The 17,531-nt window shown below is 38.6% G+C and overlaps 2 protein-coding genes across 2 annotated transcripts in view; both read left to right on the top strand.

Moving 5' to 3' along the window:
* Window positions 1-11,436, top strand: part of DSCAM (DS cell adhesion molecule) — a 494,765-nt gene extending 483,329 nt beyond the window's left edge. The window contains exon 32 of the mRNA XM_042456815.1: window positions 10,150-11,436. Coding sequence (XP_042312749.1) covers window positions 10,150-10,490 — 341 coding nt within the window. The 3' untranslated portion in view covers window positions 10,491-11,436. The remainder of the gene's footprint in view (window positions 1-10,149) is intronic.
* HMGN1 (high mobility group nucleosome binding domain 1) overlaps window positions 1-17,531 on the top strand; it is a 1,114,480-nt gene that overhangs the window by 656,421 nt on the left and 440,528 nt on the right. The window lies entirely within an intron of this gene.

Raw genomic sequence — 17,531 nt, 5'->3', positions numbered from 1 at the left:
CCTTGATCCCTGCAGTTAGTTCTCAATGAAAAGAAGAATTTCTGGCCTTTTCACCCTGGTGGATTAATTAGCAAACCTAACACTAAATGTCAATACCAATCAAATTGGATCACCTAAGGGTTGTTGCTGTTGTTGTGTGCCTTCAAGTTGTTTCCACTTTATAGTAACCATAAGGCAAACCTGAGGATGAGAATGTACAACTTGCCCAAGGTCACATGTGGTTATTATATTAGGCACACATTATGATGAAAGACATGTCAAGCCCTGCTGAATTTTGGATTCTGTATATTTCCTAGCTTAGAACATTTTTAGAATGGTTACTTGTTTAGAGCAGATTAGCAGAAATAGCCTGTTTGCTTCCTTCCAGTGCCACTGTAAGTATAATTCAGATCTTTTGTCATGTGTTTAAGGCAGAGTGCATTCATTGGTTATGAGCTGGTACTAGCTGTTCCATGAACAAGTATTGGTAGTGTGGTTTGTCTCCACACAGTTCACCATAACTGCACTTGGTTCAATTGGTTAACTCGCCAACTCTGTTGATTGCAAGATCAGCAGGTTGGCAGTTTGAGGCCTGGGTGCTGCATGATGGGATGAGCTTCCATCACTTTAGCAGTTCAAAAGTATGCAAATACAAGTAGATAAATAGGTACCACTCCAGTAGGAAGGTAAACAGCATTCTATGCAATCATGCTGATCACAGAGTCGTCTCTGACAACGCTGTTTCTTTGGAGAAGAGCATGGCCTTCTATAGTCGGATATGTATTGACAACCTTGTCAATGGGGAATACCTTTATCTTTACCTAGATAACTACTGTGGTAGGCTAACATTTGGTAGATGGCAAAAACTGCTCAGCATTGATGGAATAATGGAACATTGGATAGAACATTCTGAGAAAAACTACAGAGGTGCCAGCAATCCTGCAGATGCTTGTAATGTTTAAAAAGCAATGTGATACTTAACATTTTTATCTACTAGTGAGATGTTCCTTGTGACTGCTCTTGGCTGTGCATCTGTGTGGATAATATAATATGTGATGTGACCAAACATGGCTATAGCAAGCATTGCTGCAAATTGCAGTTGAAAAAAGGACTGCTTCTGGCTGCTTCTGTGTATAAAAGGTCAAACACTGAGCCAGTGCATGTGATTGTTTGCTTAGTTCAGAAATACATGTTGTTTTTTAATGAATCAACCCTCAGAGAGAGAAAAAAATACAGTACTAACAAAGAACCAAAAAAGCAGTTTTAAAATCAAAATTTAACCTAGCCTCTAGCCCAGGGATGGCTCTCCAGAAGTTGTTGAACTACAACTCCCATCAGCCCTAGCAGCATTGTTAATAGTGTTGAATGATAAGAGTTGAAGTCCAGCAACATTTGAAAAACCATATGATTCCCACACCTGGTTTAAGCAAAATAGTGCAAGGAGTATTCTGTATTTTTGTGGCTGGAAGATGATCCAGCACCTGGAAAATGGAATCGTATTCAACCCCAATTGCCTAGAAAGCTCTTGGGACCTTATTACTTGAGGCTTGAAAAGTGAAATTAGAGCATAATAGTAGCATCTGTGGCTGTACATGATACTGTATCTGTCCAGTAGCTGGTCTAGACAGAGGCTCTCCTTCTTATTGACTGACGAAACCCATTAATGCTTCCCAATCATGCTGTTTTTGCACTGTTGATTCAAGTGTGATATGTTCCTCCAAAAGCAGTTCCAACAGGGAGGCAGTCATGTGATGTGAGTGGGCATGATTCTGCTCCTGTCTCCCCTTCTTGCTATTCCCAAGCGGGCTGGGTTTCTTTTGTTTTTTACCAATTTCTTTTCTTTTCCTTCACTTAATTGATTGCCATGGTTATGCAACTGGGCTAAAAAATAATAAATAAACAAACAAACAAACAAACAGACTGAAAGGACTTCTGGGAAGGGGATAGGGCAGGGAGGCAGAGTTATGGAGACTGGCATGATGAAGGCAGAGGCCAAGACAGAAGCAGCACCATAGCTACTTGGAAGAGCTGTGTGGTAATGACTACCTGCAATCCAGTATGCTTGTACCTTTTAGACAAACACAGTTGTGGCCCCTTATGAGCCTGATGTGACAAAGTCCTAAGTCTTGGTTTGAAATTTTGTTGTAAGGCTCTGGCAGCCAAGTAGAGAACTACAATGTTGCATACAGTGTTCAGTCTTCACTGAACACTGTACAGTGCTGAAAGAACCTTTGTCCTTTCAAGAACAAGGTCACAGCCCTTTTGCGACTTTGTGACAGAGATGTGGCAGGAGTCTGGGTAAAAAACACTCACAAAATCTCTCATCCTTTTATAAGAAAGAATGTCTTTCAGACTGAGACATACCCCATAGCGAAAATGGCTACTACTGTTTTTCATAATTTGGGATGCTTTTCTGATTATGCCCTAAATAGTAAATAGTATTATGAGTTTTTTCCTTTAAAAAAGAGATTGTCAGATAAGAAGTTGAGGGCAGCCACTTTCAGGAAGACAATGTTGTCCTTCTGGACCTCTGGAGAACAACTGTGAGGTTCAATAGGTTGCCTTTTTCTTCCTGCAAAAGGATGCAGGAAAAGAGCCACCTGGCTGACTGGCTGGCTTCCTCCTTATCCCTATATTCCCCTGACCACTGAATGGCAGTGGAGTGGGACAGCCAAACAGGAAATACATAAGTGGCTCATGGAGGTAGTGATCTAAATCTTCATCTGCCATGATCTAAAAAGTTTAGTACTCAGGCTTAATTTTCAGTTACCCCTGTCTATGTCACTAACAGGAAGTCAGCCTAAATCTTTTCTTTACAAGGTAGTGCTTACATACTGAGAAGGGTCAGGCCCTGAGAGGTGGGAAACCTGATCTTATTGCTTCTTCCCCCAACGATTGACCCAGTCAACTCCCAGGCTGGCTGGACGCTTGGTAACAGTCTGAATTGGTCCTGTAGGCCATGGCCTGTTCATGCAGCCACCGAAAGGATAGCTTGCAGAGGTGTGGTCAGTGCCTGGCTTGACAGTGAGAAGCTGAGATATGTCTTTGCAACTTTCCTCACACATTCTTTCAGTCCATAAAAACATTCAAGTGAAGCTCCTAGTTGTATCACTAAGGAAGATTTATTTACTTAAAAAAGTGTATCTTCCCACAGTAAGGAAGGATCAGAGGATTTAAAAAAAACATTTAAAGTATTTTATTCCACTATCTCTAGCCAAACCTTCAAGAGCCATTTAAAAAGTGGCTGTGGTTGGAACACTGGTTGTTCTCCTGCTATAAAAATAGTCTTGTTTCCACATGAGCATTCAAGATTCTCTGAATCTGGTTACCCAGTTCTATCTGTTTCAACACCTTCACAGATTCTTTTATAGTTTAGTATAAGTGCAGCAGCAAAGTTGCAGAAACCTGTGAAATGAACTTTACTGTGTAAAATCAATATAAACTTCAGATCTGAATCTTGGAACATTCTAAATAAATCATGAAAGAATGACAGAAGAGGCACAATATACGACAAGCTCAGTTCCCATTCTTCATTTGTCATGCAAGCTGAGTCATATATTTTTAAGAGGACATGCCAAAACTGATCTTCCAGTAACTTGATTATGGAGTGAAAACATATTAAACTTATCACTCATGCACCCTACATTTTACTAGCTTGCTGATGGCTGCTTACACTGAATGAAAATTCTTTAATAATAAAAAATGTCAAAGGAAGCTTATTTACCACTAGAGTTAATCTGAGAACAGAAGAAACCTTGTTAGTATGTTCATGGGCTTAGTTTGGGTTAAAAATTCAGTAGGATGAATATACTGGGTATGCTCTGTCCTGAAAGCCAGTTCATATCCATCCACCTAGCTACCAGTTACCTCTGAAATAATCACTGATTGGTGCTACTACCTAGAGTTATAAATCTGTGCTTATTTCACCACTGAATGGAAGCACAATTCATTTCAAAACTTTTATCTCTGCTGGACAATATTATGAGAGTTTTGGCAAAGTTATGTGTGAGGGGCTGAATTTCAGTTTTTTTTTTAAAAAAAATCAATGCATAAAAACTGGTGCATAAATTGCTTTTTGATCACAGACACGTTTTACCAAGGAAACATGGTATTTTGTGAAAGATACATTGCTTTCTATGCAAAAATGTTGTGTTTTGTTTTGCATTCACATGTCTGCAAGTAGACACATATACAGGCTTTTCAGGCAAATTGTGGTTTGTTTATTTATTTACCAGAAAGTACTGAATGATGGAAGATTTTGCAATGGTTGGCTATTTTCTTGATGGTTCCATAAACAGAATTATCCTACCCAGCTGTTAACTTCCAATACCTGGTTGATATTCACACAGGTTTTAAAACAGGACAGTGCAGGTACAACCCCAGTACCTAGTCTGGGAGAAGTTTACCAATAGCGCCCAGTTAGGAAGAAGTGCACAGGAGGTTTCCATTGATTTAACCCTGGATTTATTCTTTCTCCTTCTTTTACTTTCCCATTTTACATGCCCCCTTTTTAATCAAAGAGAAGCTAAAATCTGGAGACTAGGAAGTAATTAATTAATTCCATTCAGCTTATTCCTAGTGGAATCAATTATTAAATTGAGAATGAGGGTTAACCCTCAAATATAGTAAAAGATATATTCCTGAATGGATTATTATTGCTGCCCATGATTTTCATATCCAAATATAAAGCTCTGTTGTTTTAAGCTATATTAGAAAAGTATCGTTATTGAATAGCTTTTGTAGTAATTAAGCCTCAGTTCATTAAATATTAAGCACATTCATTTTCAGTGCTCTTGAGTTGAAAGGTTTCCTTTCATTGCTAATAAAGCACACACAGAACTGAAAAGAGGTAATTAGAGCATCAAAGGCAGTGAAGCATCTTATTACTTAAAGCTTTGCCTAGAAATGTTATCATTTGGCTGCACTGTCCTATAATCGGACAAATCTTACTTATAGAGAAATTGGTTAACTTTTCAATTATGAGAATTGAAATTTTGCCATATATATCCCACAGTTATGGCTATATTCTCTAACTTTAAAACTAACTAAATAACAGATATTCTTGAATAGTGTGTTCAACCTTGATTAAAAATGTCAGTTAGACTACTGTAGTGGTATAGGGGAAAGGGCCATGGGGGTCACTCCTGCAACCATGTTTAAAATTCTATTTCATCCCACTAGATAGCTCTAATCCTCACATTAAGGTCAGCCAAAATAGGAAGGGGAGAGTTTGAGAAATGTCATCTCTAAATAATCTTTTCACTCAGACTTGATGTATCATCCATAAACTCTAAGATGTAATCAAGGATATGAAGCATAGTAGCATTTGCCTGTACATTTCTACACATAAAGGAATTCCCTGGTCTTTGAAATCTTAAACATTTTTTTAGCATGCTGTGCTCCTTCACACTTGAAGAGGGGTATGAAAACAGTCCAATTGCAACATAGGGCTGGTACACACTGCCATAAAGCAGTGTGCTCCTGGTGAAACTAGGATTAGGGAGTGTGCACCAACCGCATGCTCCCTAACCCTAGTATGTGTTGGGGGGCACCATTGTTATGAGGCACCATCCACATGGCGTGCATAACGATGACATCATGCACGCCCCGCATCCAAATGGCATGGCATGTGTGTGAAATCTCTGTGCCGCCCCAGGCCGCTTATAGTGGCATGGTGAAGGCGTGGAAAGGAGCTCCAAAACAAAGCTCCGTTTGGGCCCCCACATCATTGGTGTGGCAACCAAATGGCCACGCCAACAATGCAGAGGAAAAGGGGCTGCCATGGCTGACGCTTTCTCCTCTTTAGCACAGGAGTGCCATTGGCACCTAAGGCTCAAGGGCACCTCTTTTCCAGGCCAAAGAGAAGCAGCATTTTGCCGCTTCTCTTTGGCCTGGAAAAATGGCAGATTGGGGCTGCAGGGCTGCCAGTGAGGATGCCCTGGCCCCAATCGACCACGAAAAGGGACAGGTGCAGGCCATCCCTTTGGGGCAGTCTGTACTGTGCCATAGAGAAGTAGGAAGCACTGATGATGTAAGTATTATTTTTAGTACAATATGAAATGGGAGCCCTTTATCCAAGCTGTCTGAAGTATGGCAGGTCTTGTACTTTTGAGGGAGTAGTAATAGCAGTAGTGCTTAAAATATGGTGCCACATGAATGGAGGCCAAAACTGTAGACATCAGAAGATAGACAAGATATCCATTATAACAATGCAGAAGTACTTATAGGTAAGAGTGCTGGAAAGGAGTCTCCATCCCCAGCTAGTTGTTTTCCTGAAGTCCTCACTGCAAAGGGGGTAAAGGAGTGCCAAGCCTCCACTGTTGTCAGTGGAGAAGGGCTGCCAGGTCAGGACCATTCCAGACCCTGAGATTTCAGTGCCAGACCCTGAAACTAGGAACAAACCCAGACACTGGTAATGTGATAAGGGTGATGTCACAAGAGGCAGCTCCTGGTAATGTAATTAAATATTGACCACAATTGCAGAGAATATGCTATTTAAATAACAGATGAGGAGTTGCAAATGTGTCTAACAGTTAAGGTATGTGTGCATAGCTTCTTCAAGTAGTTCAAGTAATTCCAGTTTATGGAAATCTTAGGTTGAACCTATCTTGGGTTGTTGGGAAAGTTTGTTGAGGGATGAGGTTTTGTCATTGCCTTCCTCTGAGGCTGAGACAGAGTGAGTTGCCCAAGGTTACTTAGTGAGTTTCCATTGAGTGGGAAGTTGAAATAGAATCTTAGTCCAGCACTAAAACCACTATGCCACCCTGGCCCCAGATATTATGATTGACTACTATGATTATTATATTGTGTGTGTATAAGTGTAAAACTATAACAATTTGCCCTGAAATTCCCTTGCCCTCAGATTCAGAGAAAATAATCCATGTCCTGAAATCTGGACTCCTCCAGTGAAGGCTGTTTAGCTTCTGTTTAGCAAAACAAGTGGGGAGAGGAAGTATAGGTTTCCCTAACTCCACATAGCAGTCCTGATTCAGATGAGAATTACACATGATTATTTGTAAGATTGTTTTTTAAAGGAAAGTGAATTTCACATACATGCTACATATATAAATTGTATCAAGAATCACTCTGTGAAAAATGGAATGAAGGAGACAACAACTGTATAATGGAATTAATGGGACTGCTAGAAGTGAAACAAAATTATAATCAGGAAAGAAATGTGTAGCATGGTGTTCTCTCTTGTAGTTCATATGTCTTCCTTTGGCATGTAGTTACAACGTTAAATCAGTTGTCAGAGAAGATGCAATATGGACACAGTGTAAGACCCAATCACACACTTGTATCAGATTTATATCTCTTACCGTTTCACAGTAATATTTCCTGGAAACTGTAATTTATGGAAAGAGTGCAATGAAAGACCCCTGGCTCTTCAGAGTTCCCCAGAGACTGCACAGGATATTAAACCTACAGCTATGTTGTAGGTAGGCCAACATTTTCCAGATATTCCACTCTTACGCTTCATTGTTTTCCTGAAAGAAAAATAGAGGCATTTCATGGGAATTAAAAACTGAGAATATTTTTTCTGCTTTCAGTATGTTGGTCTCACCTCTGGCCCTTCTTCCTTAGTACCATTGTTCCATGTTTGTCCTCACAATGCCTCAGTTTTTGTTTCAGTTGGAATGAATTTTATACATCCAAAGTGTTCAGGGTGAAAAGAATTTACGAAATATGAATTGGCAATTGTAAGTCCCTCAGGCACTTACAGTTCTATTTCCAATTGGTAGCCTTATGTAAATGCTACAGTGTGCTAGTCTATTCCCTAGACAAAAAGCAAACATCGTGCTAAATATAGTGCACCATGCATCTGTGTTGGAAACTTTGCTACAATAAAGCATATGGTGCCAAATAAAGCCTGCAGGAATAAACAGAGATTTTTGTCCAAGCCTCTGAATGATTTTCTCTCCCTATGACTTTAAATCAGAACTAGAGTAAGAACTGTTTGTCTTTTAGGTAACAACAGCACAGTTATTTCTTACAAAGCCCAGCTAAGGAATCTGCTTTATGTTAAATGGACTGGGCAACTTTCTCTTTTGTTAGTTTGGACAGTGACAGAAACTTTGGGTGATGTGTTTAGTTCAACCTGCTGTCTAAAGATTTCCGTTTATGGCACAAATTAGCCTCTATGTCTGTCTTTAAAATAGCTGGTGGCACTGAACCAATATTGTAGAGGACTTGTGCTTCTATGCATTACAGTTTTATATGAATATAGTTTTGGCAGCTACAGTCAAAATCTAAACATATTGTTACTTTATAAGCATTATTGAAAGAACTGCAGCAATTAATGTGTTTTAAAACAAGTTTCATGAAAGGCTACATTTGTATGTGGAAGGGTCTCCTGTCTTTATCAAATACATGAATACCATCTGTACTCAGTCCTATAATCGTGGTAACCAGTCCACTAGCCATATACTGTTTGTGGCCTACAAGCCGAGTTCTTGACCTGTTCTGTCCCTTTCCATTTTTGCAACTCTTAATCAGATCACAATACCAGGAAATCTATTAAGGAGTGGGCTGTTAACTATGCACACAGTGCTTCACTTGTTGGAACACAAATGAAATAGGCCAGATTTTAATCCTGCAACATTTGTGGGAGCAGATTTACAAATGTTACTGTTTGAACTACACTGCCTAAAATTCTGCAGCCCATGCTGACAGGGGATTCTGGTAACTAGAACAACAACAAAAACAAAACAAAAAACCCAAACAACACACTTCCAAGCTTTCAGGGCTCCACTAGCTTATTCATCAAGCAAAAAGGTGTGAAAAATCATACAGGAGAATTTTTTTTAAAAAAAATGATGTCAGCCACAGGCCTATATTTTGGTGTGTTGTTCTGTGTTAACATGGTGTGGAGGAAGGCATATCTATGCAGGCAGGTCCTCAACATCATCTCAACACAGAACACACCAACAACACTTGACAAAATCCAGGCCTGTGACTGACAATTGTCTTTTTTCCCCTTCTATTTGATTTTTCACACCTTTGCCTGATGATGAAGCCAGTGGAGCTGTGGAAGCTTGCATCACGTATTTTGTGCATTTTGGTTGTTCAAATAAAGGCATCATTGTTTTGTCAATTTTGGATGTTATTGTATAAGGCATCATTATGGGAGACAGTAAAAAGGTAGCGTTCAAGATTATGATCCTTTTCATTTCAAGACTAAATTACTGTTTTAAAATGGCAATGCTAAAGGACATAGTGAAATACTTTTTATAAGTACACAAAAATGATGAAGAACTGTATATTTATTGTTGGAAAGCCCATATACAATTTATGTTCTGTGATCATGTTCCAGGTCTAACCTTATATTCAAGCATGCCATCATTTACTTAGATGTGTGTTTGTTGTGTACTGTGTTAATTTTTGACAATTTACCCATAATAAATGGATCTATTTTTCCTGAGCTTGGTTACAGCTTTTCGCATTCCTTTTAAATCGTTTTTACAATCTAGATGTTGGTCCCTAGCAAGAAGTGCTGAAATGTGGGTGTTGTAATTTTGATAGTGATATATTTAGGATTGCAATTCAGTCTTTTAGGATTGTAGATGATGCATTTAGTATTTCAGTTCAGTTGCTGCTGCTGCTGCTGCTGAGTATAATTTTTTAGAATGTTGAGTATTGGTTTTGTTGTTGTTTTTCGTTTTCAAGTTGTTTCTAACTTATAATGACCCTAAGGTGAACCTATCACAGGGTTTTCTTGGCAAGTTTACTTCAGAGCAGGTTATTTTTTTTCCCTTCTTTTGAGGCTCAGAGACTGTGACTTGCTTAAGGACATCCAGTGGGTTTCCATGGTCAGGGGAGGATTCAAACTCTGGTCTCTAGTCCAACTCTCAAACCACTCACACCATGCTGGCTCTAGTTGTCTTTAAAAATTATCTGTCCATGAAATAGTCTTTATTTTCCCCAGTGAATATTAATTCTACAGTAAAATACCTCATGTAGTCTGCAGATGTCAGATCAATCATTTTCAAGGACTGATATTTCTTTGAATTATTGTGATGTACAAGGAAGGGGATGTTTTTACATGACTAGATGGGGGTGCTCTTTCAGGACACAATCTCTCTCTCTCTTTCTCCCTCCCTCCTTAGCATATTGCAAAAGAATAACTAATCATGTTTCATTTCTTTTTTGCTTCTCCTCTTCCCTGAACAGGTGACATCATGCATTTGCCGCCGTATCTTAGAATGGACTTTTTGTTAAATCGAGGTGCTGCAGGCACAAGTAGAGACCTGGGTTTAGGACAGACCTGTCTGGAACCTCAGAAAAGCCGAACCTTGAAGCGCCCAACAGTTTTGGAGCCCATACCTATGGAAGCTCCATCCACAAGAGAAGGACAGTCATGGCAAGCTGGTGCCGTAGCAACATTACCTCAGCGAGAAGGAGCTGAGCTAGGACAGGCAGCTAAAATGAGCAGCTCCCAAGAATCTCTTCTGGACTCCCGGAGCCACTTGAAAGGAAACAATCCCTACGCAAAATCTTACACCCTGGTATAACAAAAGAGCATAGCTGGACAGCTGCTGTAAATACTTAACAATTATTTAAAAATCCAATCAAAGCTACCTTTTTTATTGAATTCCAATATTTATAATTAAAGAAGAAGATTGCCAAAATATTTGGGACAAAATGCAACCTACAGACAGTGCAAAGACTCTCTGGCTTTTTTTCTGTCTGAGTGTGAGCTTCATCTAACTGGGCCTCCTGAAATTTTTGGGAAAAGGGAGCCTAGTTTTTCTGATATTCACAAGCTTTTGTGTTTCTACTGATTTTCTACAAAGTGCATGGGGACTAAATAAAATATTTTAAACTGGGAGTTCCATCACACACAAGTAAGGAGGAGGAAAACAATTTGGGGAGGGGGGAATCACCCTATTTGTGGATTTAACAGGGATATTTATTTGAGAAGGCAAAAAAGTATTTTGTCATGTTTTGCACAATTTTTTTAAAACTAGGAAATGGGTCCTTCCCTAATCAGTTTTTCTTTCTTTCTTTCTTTCTTTCTTTCTTTCTTTCACTGTTACTTAGGAAGAACGCTGTGAGTCAGTGGAATGGGGAAGGGAGGGGGAAATCAATTTGGGTTTTTGCATTTCTTTTCCTTTTTTTCTATTAATTTAATGAGACACTCTTTGCATTTTGTCTTTGCGAAATAAAACGGTCTTCTGCCTTTATCTATGTGTCTGCCTTGCCTTGCCTTGTTTTCACTTAAGCTGTATTTATTCAGCACTTTGTACAATTTTAACTTCTGCTCACTTAACTGAAGCAACTTTTCCTTAACTACTGCAGTGGTAAAAATAATACTCAGGGACCTTTCTAAGGAAAGGGAGCTGTTTCAATTGAAATTTCAAACATTTTCTATAGGTCAGATTGGCTAGAGGCTGAAAGTGGGTGTGGAGTGTTTCCTTTTCATTTCTGCATTTTAAGCAGGCAATTTACATTAGTTCTAAGGTCTTGTTTAACTTGTCCCATGCATAAGATTCTATAGTTTACAATGCATATCTTGTGCCATGACAGTGAAAGCAGATTTATGCAGTGGGCTCTTGATATCCATGGGGGTTTGGTTCCAGACCCCTACATGGATACCAGAATCTATGGATACTCAAGTCTCATTAAATATAAATTAAATATAATGCATAGTGAAATGGTGTCCCTTATATAAAACAGCAAAATCAAGTTTTGCTTTTGGGAGTGTGTGTGTGTGTGTGTGTGTGTTGGTGTGTGTGTGTGTGTGTAGTGATAATCTATATATATAATAATATATATATATATCAATATCTTCAAGCTGTTTGATCCATAGATATGTAAATAATAATAATAATAATAATAGAATAGTTATTTATATCCCGCCTCTGTAGAAACAGCTTGCTCATTTTAGCATTAGCTGCTACCTGTGCACTATCAAATTTCCCGCCTAAATTTTGGGATATAAACCCCAACCACTAATGACAACCCAATTAAGATAAAGAAAGAATCCTTGTTTGGACAATTTGATGAGTGTTTTAATTTGTCTTCTGGTTTTGAATACTTTGCAATTCAAGTGACATTTTCAAAAGAGTTCAGTGGTATCTTCAGGCCAATTATGATCTTAGAATCTACTAAGCCATGCTGTTGCCTAAGTCCAAATGCTAGTCTCAACTAGAGTGAGCTCATCCGTTCAGTGATATTTATGTTACCACCAATTTACTAATCGATAATCGCTGTAAGTCAAAAATGATTTGAAGGCACACAACAACAACAACAAAATTCCAAAGAAGCTACTCTGAATTTAATCTCATGTATCTCTAGAGCTCATACTGAGGGATAGCCATGTTTCCCATACAGCAAAATACAACAAAATCCACAAAACAGCAATACCTTTATTGGTCAACCAAAATACACAAAATACATCATGCAAGCTTTCAAAGCTCCACTGGCTGTTTCATCAGCCATCATGTTGTCATTAGCTGAAATTTTATTACGTGTCTTTTATTGCCCTTTGTCACTTGTTCTCATATGGCCAAGAAGGGAAGTGGCCTCTGCCTGCATTGAGATCTCTCCAGACCATCTTAATTGATAACAGAAGTAACATCCCTTTTCTTCTCCAGTATAATTTTTAACATCTTCGCCGTATGCAGAAGCCAGAGAAGCTTCAAAAGTTTGCATGATATTTTGTGCATTTTGGATCCAAGAGCTCATGAATCTCATCACATTGGCTTCCCTGTTAAATATGGTCATACCCCAAACAATCCTGCAATGTCACTGAGTATGATTTCTGTCTCATTAATATTTTGTCGCTATATTTTTCTACTCCACATTCCTTGACCAGTCCTCATCATATATGAATGCAAACCATGTTATTTCTGATCTACCAAGTAGCCTTTTTTTCAAATGTGGAGGCTGAGTCCCCCCAATCTCATATGTCTTATGGTTCTGTCTTATTTCCCAGATCACTCTTAACACTAACCACAGTCCTTAATTCCGATGAAATGAATAGCTGTGGTCCTTGAAAACAAGTCAAAACTTTGATCTATTCATGCCATGCCAGAGAAGACTTGTAGAACAGGGTGTACGTAAGTCTGAAATTCTTTCAAGTTTATTCATATAGGACTAAAATCTAGTTTAATATTACAGCTGAACTAGAGCTTGGAAAAGTTAATTTTTCAGACAAATTCCAGACTCCTTCACCTAGGGGCCATACCGGCTACGGGGAATTCTGAGAACTGTCATCCTTAAAGATAATCCCCCCCCTCAGCTGATCTAAATACAAACATAGTGTGTTACTTTCTCAGCAAAAGGGGGAGGGGGATGATAAATACAAATTCACTAAGAAAACGGGGAATTCTGAGAACTGTCATCCTTAAAGATAATCCCCCCCAGCTGATCTAAATACAAACATAGTGTGTTACTTTTTCAGCAAAAGGGGGAGAGGGATGATAAATACAAATTCACTAAGAATAATTTCATAATATAATAATAATAATAATATAAAATTTTATTTGTATCTCGCCCCTCTGAGAACAATCGGGGCGGCTAACAAAGTTAAAAATACAGCACATATAAAATCTCTGGTGCCCACCCCTCCTTAAAAAAGTATTAAAGCCAATGCAGAATTTTTTTAAAAAAACAACATACAAGTTAAAAACTGACCAGAAGGTCAACAAAATCACATCAGCAAACAATCAATGGGAGCGGCGGTATCTTATTCCCAGATGTTTTTCTGAGGCCGGGTTCTCTCTTCTGGGAAGGCCTGCCAGAAGAGATTCGGCTTAACAGCCTTTTTAAAGCTGTCTAAGGATGTAAGCAGACGGATCTCATCTGGCAGGCCGTTCCACGGTCTGGGGGTGACGATGAAAAATTCCCTCTGGGAGATAGCCGAGAGCCTAAATTTTTGTGGCTGAAGTAGGCCTCTCCCAGAGGAGCGGAGTGCGCGGGGAGGATTGTAAGGGAGAAGGCACTCCCGAAGATAGTTTGGACCCAAGCCATAACCAACACCTTGTACTGGGCCCAGAAGCTAATGGGCAGCCAGTGGAGGGACTTTAGAACCGGAGTAATATGGTCCCTCCTGGAAGTTCCAGAAATTACTCTGGCTGCCATATTCTGTACTAGTTGCAGTTTCCGGACCAAACACGAGTGTAACCCCATGTAGAGCGCATTACAGAAGTCTAAACGTGAAGTTACCAGCGCATGCACAACAGTCTCAAGATCCCTTACTTCCAGAAAAGGGCGCTCCTGACTGTCGCATTTACCTGGTTTGACATCAGGAGTGACGAGTCAAGGAGCAACTCCTGTAAAGTGTTTGGGGGAAAGTATACAAAAATTTAAAACTATTGTACCTGTGAACATCAAGAACATTTTTATGTGCTGTGCTACATTATTGATAAAATGCACTTTAAAGTGCAACATTGTGCAGAAAGCATTGAACAAACCGCAAGAGTTGTGATCTCTATTTCCTCTTTGGCTGGTATTCTGTCAGTGACATATGCAGCAATAACTGAACATTATGTCTGTGTATTGAACTTTTGGGGTCACTGCAGACTGATGAGTTTAATACTTGTTTCATGCTTTGACACACCCACCCCACAAGACTCTCCATGTATTGGCTATGGACGATGGGGTGGCTGGAGGAAGAAGGTATGATGTGGGAGAGTAGGGAGACAAAAACTGCATTTACTGTAGAAATAATACAGTTTTGACATCACTTTCACTGCCATGGCTCCATCCTATAGAATCCAGGGATCTGTAGTTTGTGAGGCACCAGCACTCTTTGACAGAGAAGGACAAAGACTTTATAAAACTACACATCCCAGAATTCCATAGGTTGGAGCTACAATACTTAAAATCATATCAAAGTGCATTATTTCTACAGTGTGGATGCACCCATTGTTCCACTTGGATGGAACTTCACATCTCCTGATGAAGAATCTCAGCCTTTTTCTTTTATTACCTTACTTTAAAAACAAAGTGATGATAAAAGAACCCCCACAGAACCAAATTAATGCAGCCAGGTATAATATACAATATAACAAACAATAAGAGTCATTGTGGTGTAGTGGTTTGAGGGCTGGGCAAAGACTCTAGAGATCAGGGTTTCATTACCCGCTTGGCCATAGAAACCCACCTTGGGCCAGTTACACACTCTTAGCCCCAGAAAATCCCATGATAAGTTCATCTTAGGGTCACCATAAATCATAAATGACTTGAAGGCACACAACAGCACAAAAATAATGTACAATATTAAATTCCCTTAATAAAGCAATAATGTTGAATATACATCATGTCCATATCTGATGTTATCAAAAATTAAAAACATAAAATCAGTTTCTCTTGAAAACTTTAGTCTGTTCTTTTATTGTTCTTCTATTATTTTGTTTTGCTTACAGCAAGATATTCTTTATTTTTTAATCCAGTTTTTGATTGACAGACCATGTGGGGCTCTTTTACACTGCACAATTATCACATTATGATTCCTGTTATGGTTTCATCCTATGGAATCCTGGGATTTGCAGTTTTTAATTCTGTTGAGAATTCTCTGTCAGAGACTTCTAGTGCTTCATCAAACTACAAACCCCATTATTCCACAGGTTGTCACCATGGGAAATAAAGTGGAATCATAACATTATCACTGTGTAATGTGAAAAGGTCCCTTATTTCCATATAGATGATAACCAGACAGCGACAAAGAGAATTGTTACTAACGGCTGATTTAGTGTGGAAAAATAAACTTTATAGAACACTGCTGGGTGATCAGAGATTCTCATGGGAAATCATATAGATAGGAAAGAGGTTTGTAGAATTGACATGTTAATGCAAACTTCTCTAATTAATTGTGAAAACTGATAAGCTGCTATCCTTCAATATACACACTTTTCTGAATGTTGTCATTCTCCAATCAAAATAAGTTTGCAAAAATGTGTCTATTAGAAGAGGACAAACAGAGGTGTGTATTAGGGGAGATAACTCAAAACTGCATGATACTGGGGTGGGGGGATGTTTGCAAAAATGTGTGTATTAGGCAAAAATGCATTTTAAAAGACAGTGCACAAAATGCAAATTAGTTTATATTCAAAATTGTAGAAAATGTGCAAAACCAAGGACAATTTAAATGATCAGCCTTTCTCCTCCACACTCATTTGCTTCATAACAGACAAGCTGTTTGATGAAGAAATATGGAAGTTTCAAAAGCTGCACACTTCTATGATTTAAAATTTGGCAAATAAAATTATTACCCAAAAATTGAGTTCGATTATTTTTTTTCTTACAGGCAGCATGTCCACATTTGCCTTTAAAAAAAGAATAGAAGGCAACAGAAATTTAACTTAAAAGATTTACCTATTCCCAATGATAGCCAGAGATACAATATATTGCAGTGTATCACTCCATTCCTAAATTCCACATTAGAGCCACACCATATATGAAAATTATTTGTCTAAGAATACCCAACAATTTACATTATATAAAAATCAATTTAATTTTCTTGATTCATTTACCATATATAGAGATTCTTCCTAGCATCATTTTCTACAAAATGGTGTAAATTCAGATACCCATTCATAGGGGTTCAGGTTTCTTGTAGGATCGATCAGAACAGCCAAAATCACTTTCCCATGTTCAAAATCTTGCTCAATTGTGTTTCTTAATATAGTCAGCCCTCCATGTCCATGGATGCTTCATCCATGGATTCAATCATCCACACCTTGAAAATATTCATACACAAAATTTAAAAAGCAAACTTTGATTTTGCTGTTTTATATAAGGGACATCATTTCCCCTTAAAACTAGGTTTTAAAAATCTAAACTATTTTGATGGACTAATACTTTGAAGACCCCAAATCCCGTCGGATCTTGGAAGCTAAACAGGGTCAGCACTTGGATGGAAGACTGCCTTGGAATGCCAGGAGCTGTAGGCTGTATTTCAGAGGAAGGCGATGGCAAACTTCAAAGTTTTCTTTGCCTTAAAAAACCCAATAAAATGCATGGAGTTACCATAAAGTTAACAGTTGACTAGAAGGAACATACATATACATTAAAGTAATTTATCTAAGTTTCACACTTAGATAAATTGAGGTGATTTGCATCCCAGGGCTCTATTCTCTTAGAAAAAAAAATGATCAGCCAGTCCTTGCTGTTTCAGCTATTGGGCTCATGCAGTGCCTCAAGGCCAAGCAACTATTTTGTAATTACAATATTGTTGTAATTATTTGCTGCTGAACTCTTAGTCACTTGGTAAGTATCATTATGGTATTTAATAGATCCCAGACTGTGTGATTAAAGTTTTAAGAAAGATGTGGAGGTCACACCAACATAAAACTTCACATTTATCAAAAATGATCATTTGCATGACAAATGCTTCTATTCTCCTTTCTTTTCTACATTACAGTGATCAGATATTCATATCATGGCTAAAAGGTGACTGAAGCTATGCCTCTAAAATTAGCAGTAATAACTAGAGCCAGTGGTGGTTTGCTGGGATCAATGTCAGTGGAGCAGTGAATCTCTCTCTAGCTTTTAGTCTGAATTTAAAAGGAGGTATCATACATAGCCAAAGTAAGGTCCACGCCTTG

Source organism: Sceloporus undulatus, chromosome 3 (genome assembly GCF_019175285.1).
Source record: "Sceloporus undulatus isolate JIND9_A2432 ecotype Alabama chromosome 3, SceUnd_v1.1, whole genome shotgun sequence".
Lineage (NCBI taxonomy): Eukaryota > Metazoa > Chordata > Lepidosauria > Squamata > Phrynosomatidae > Sceloporus > Sceloporus undulatus.
Note: the sequence above shows the minus strand (reverse complement) of the source record. Positions and strands in the feature narration are given on the sequence as shown.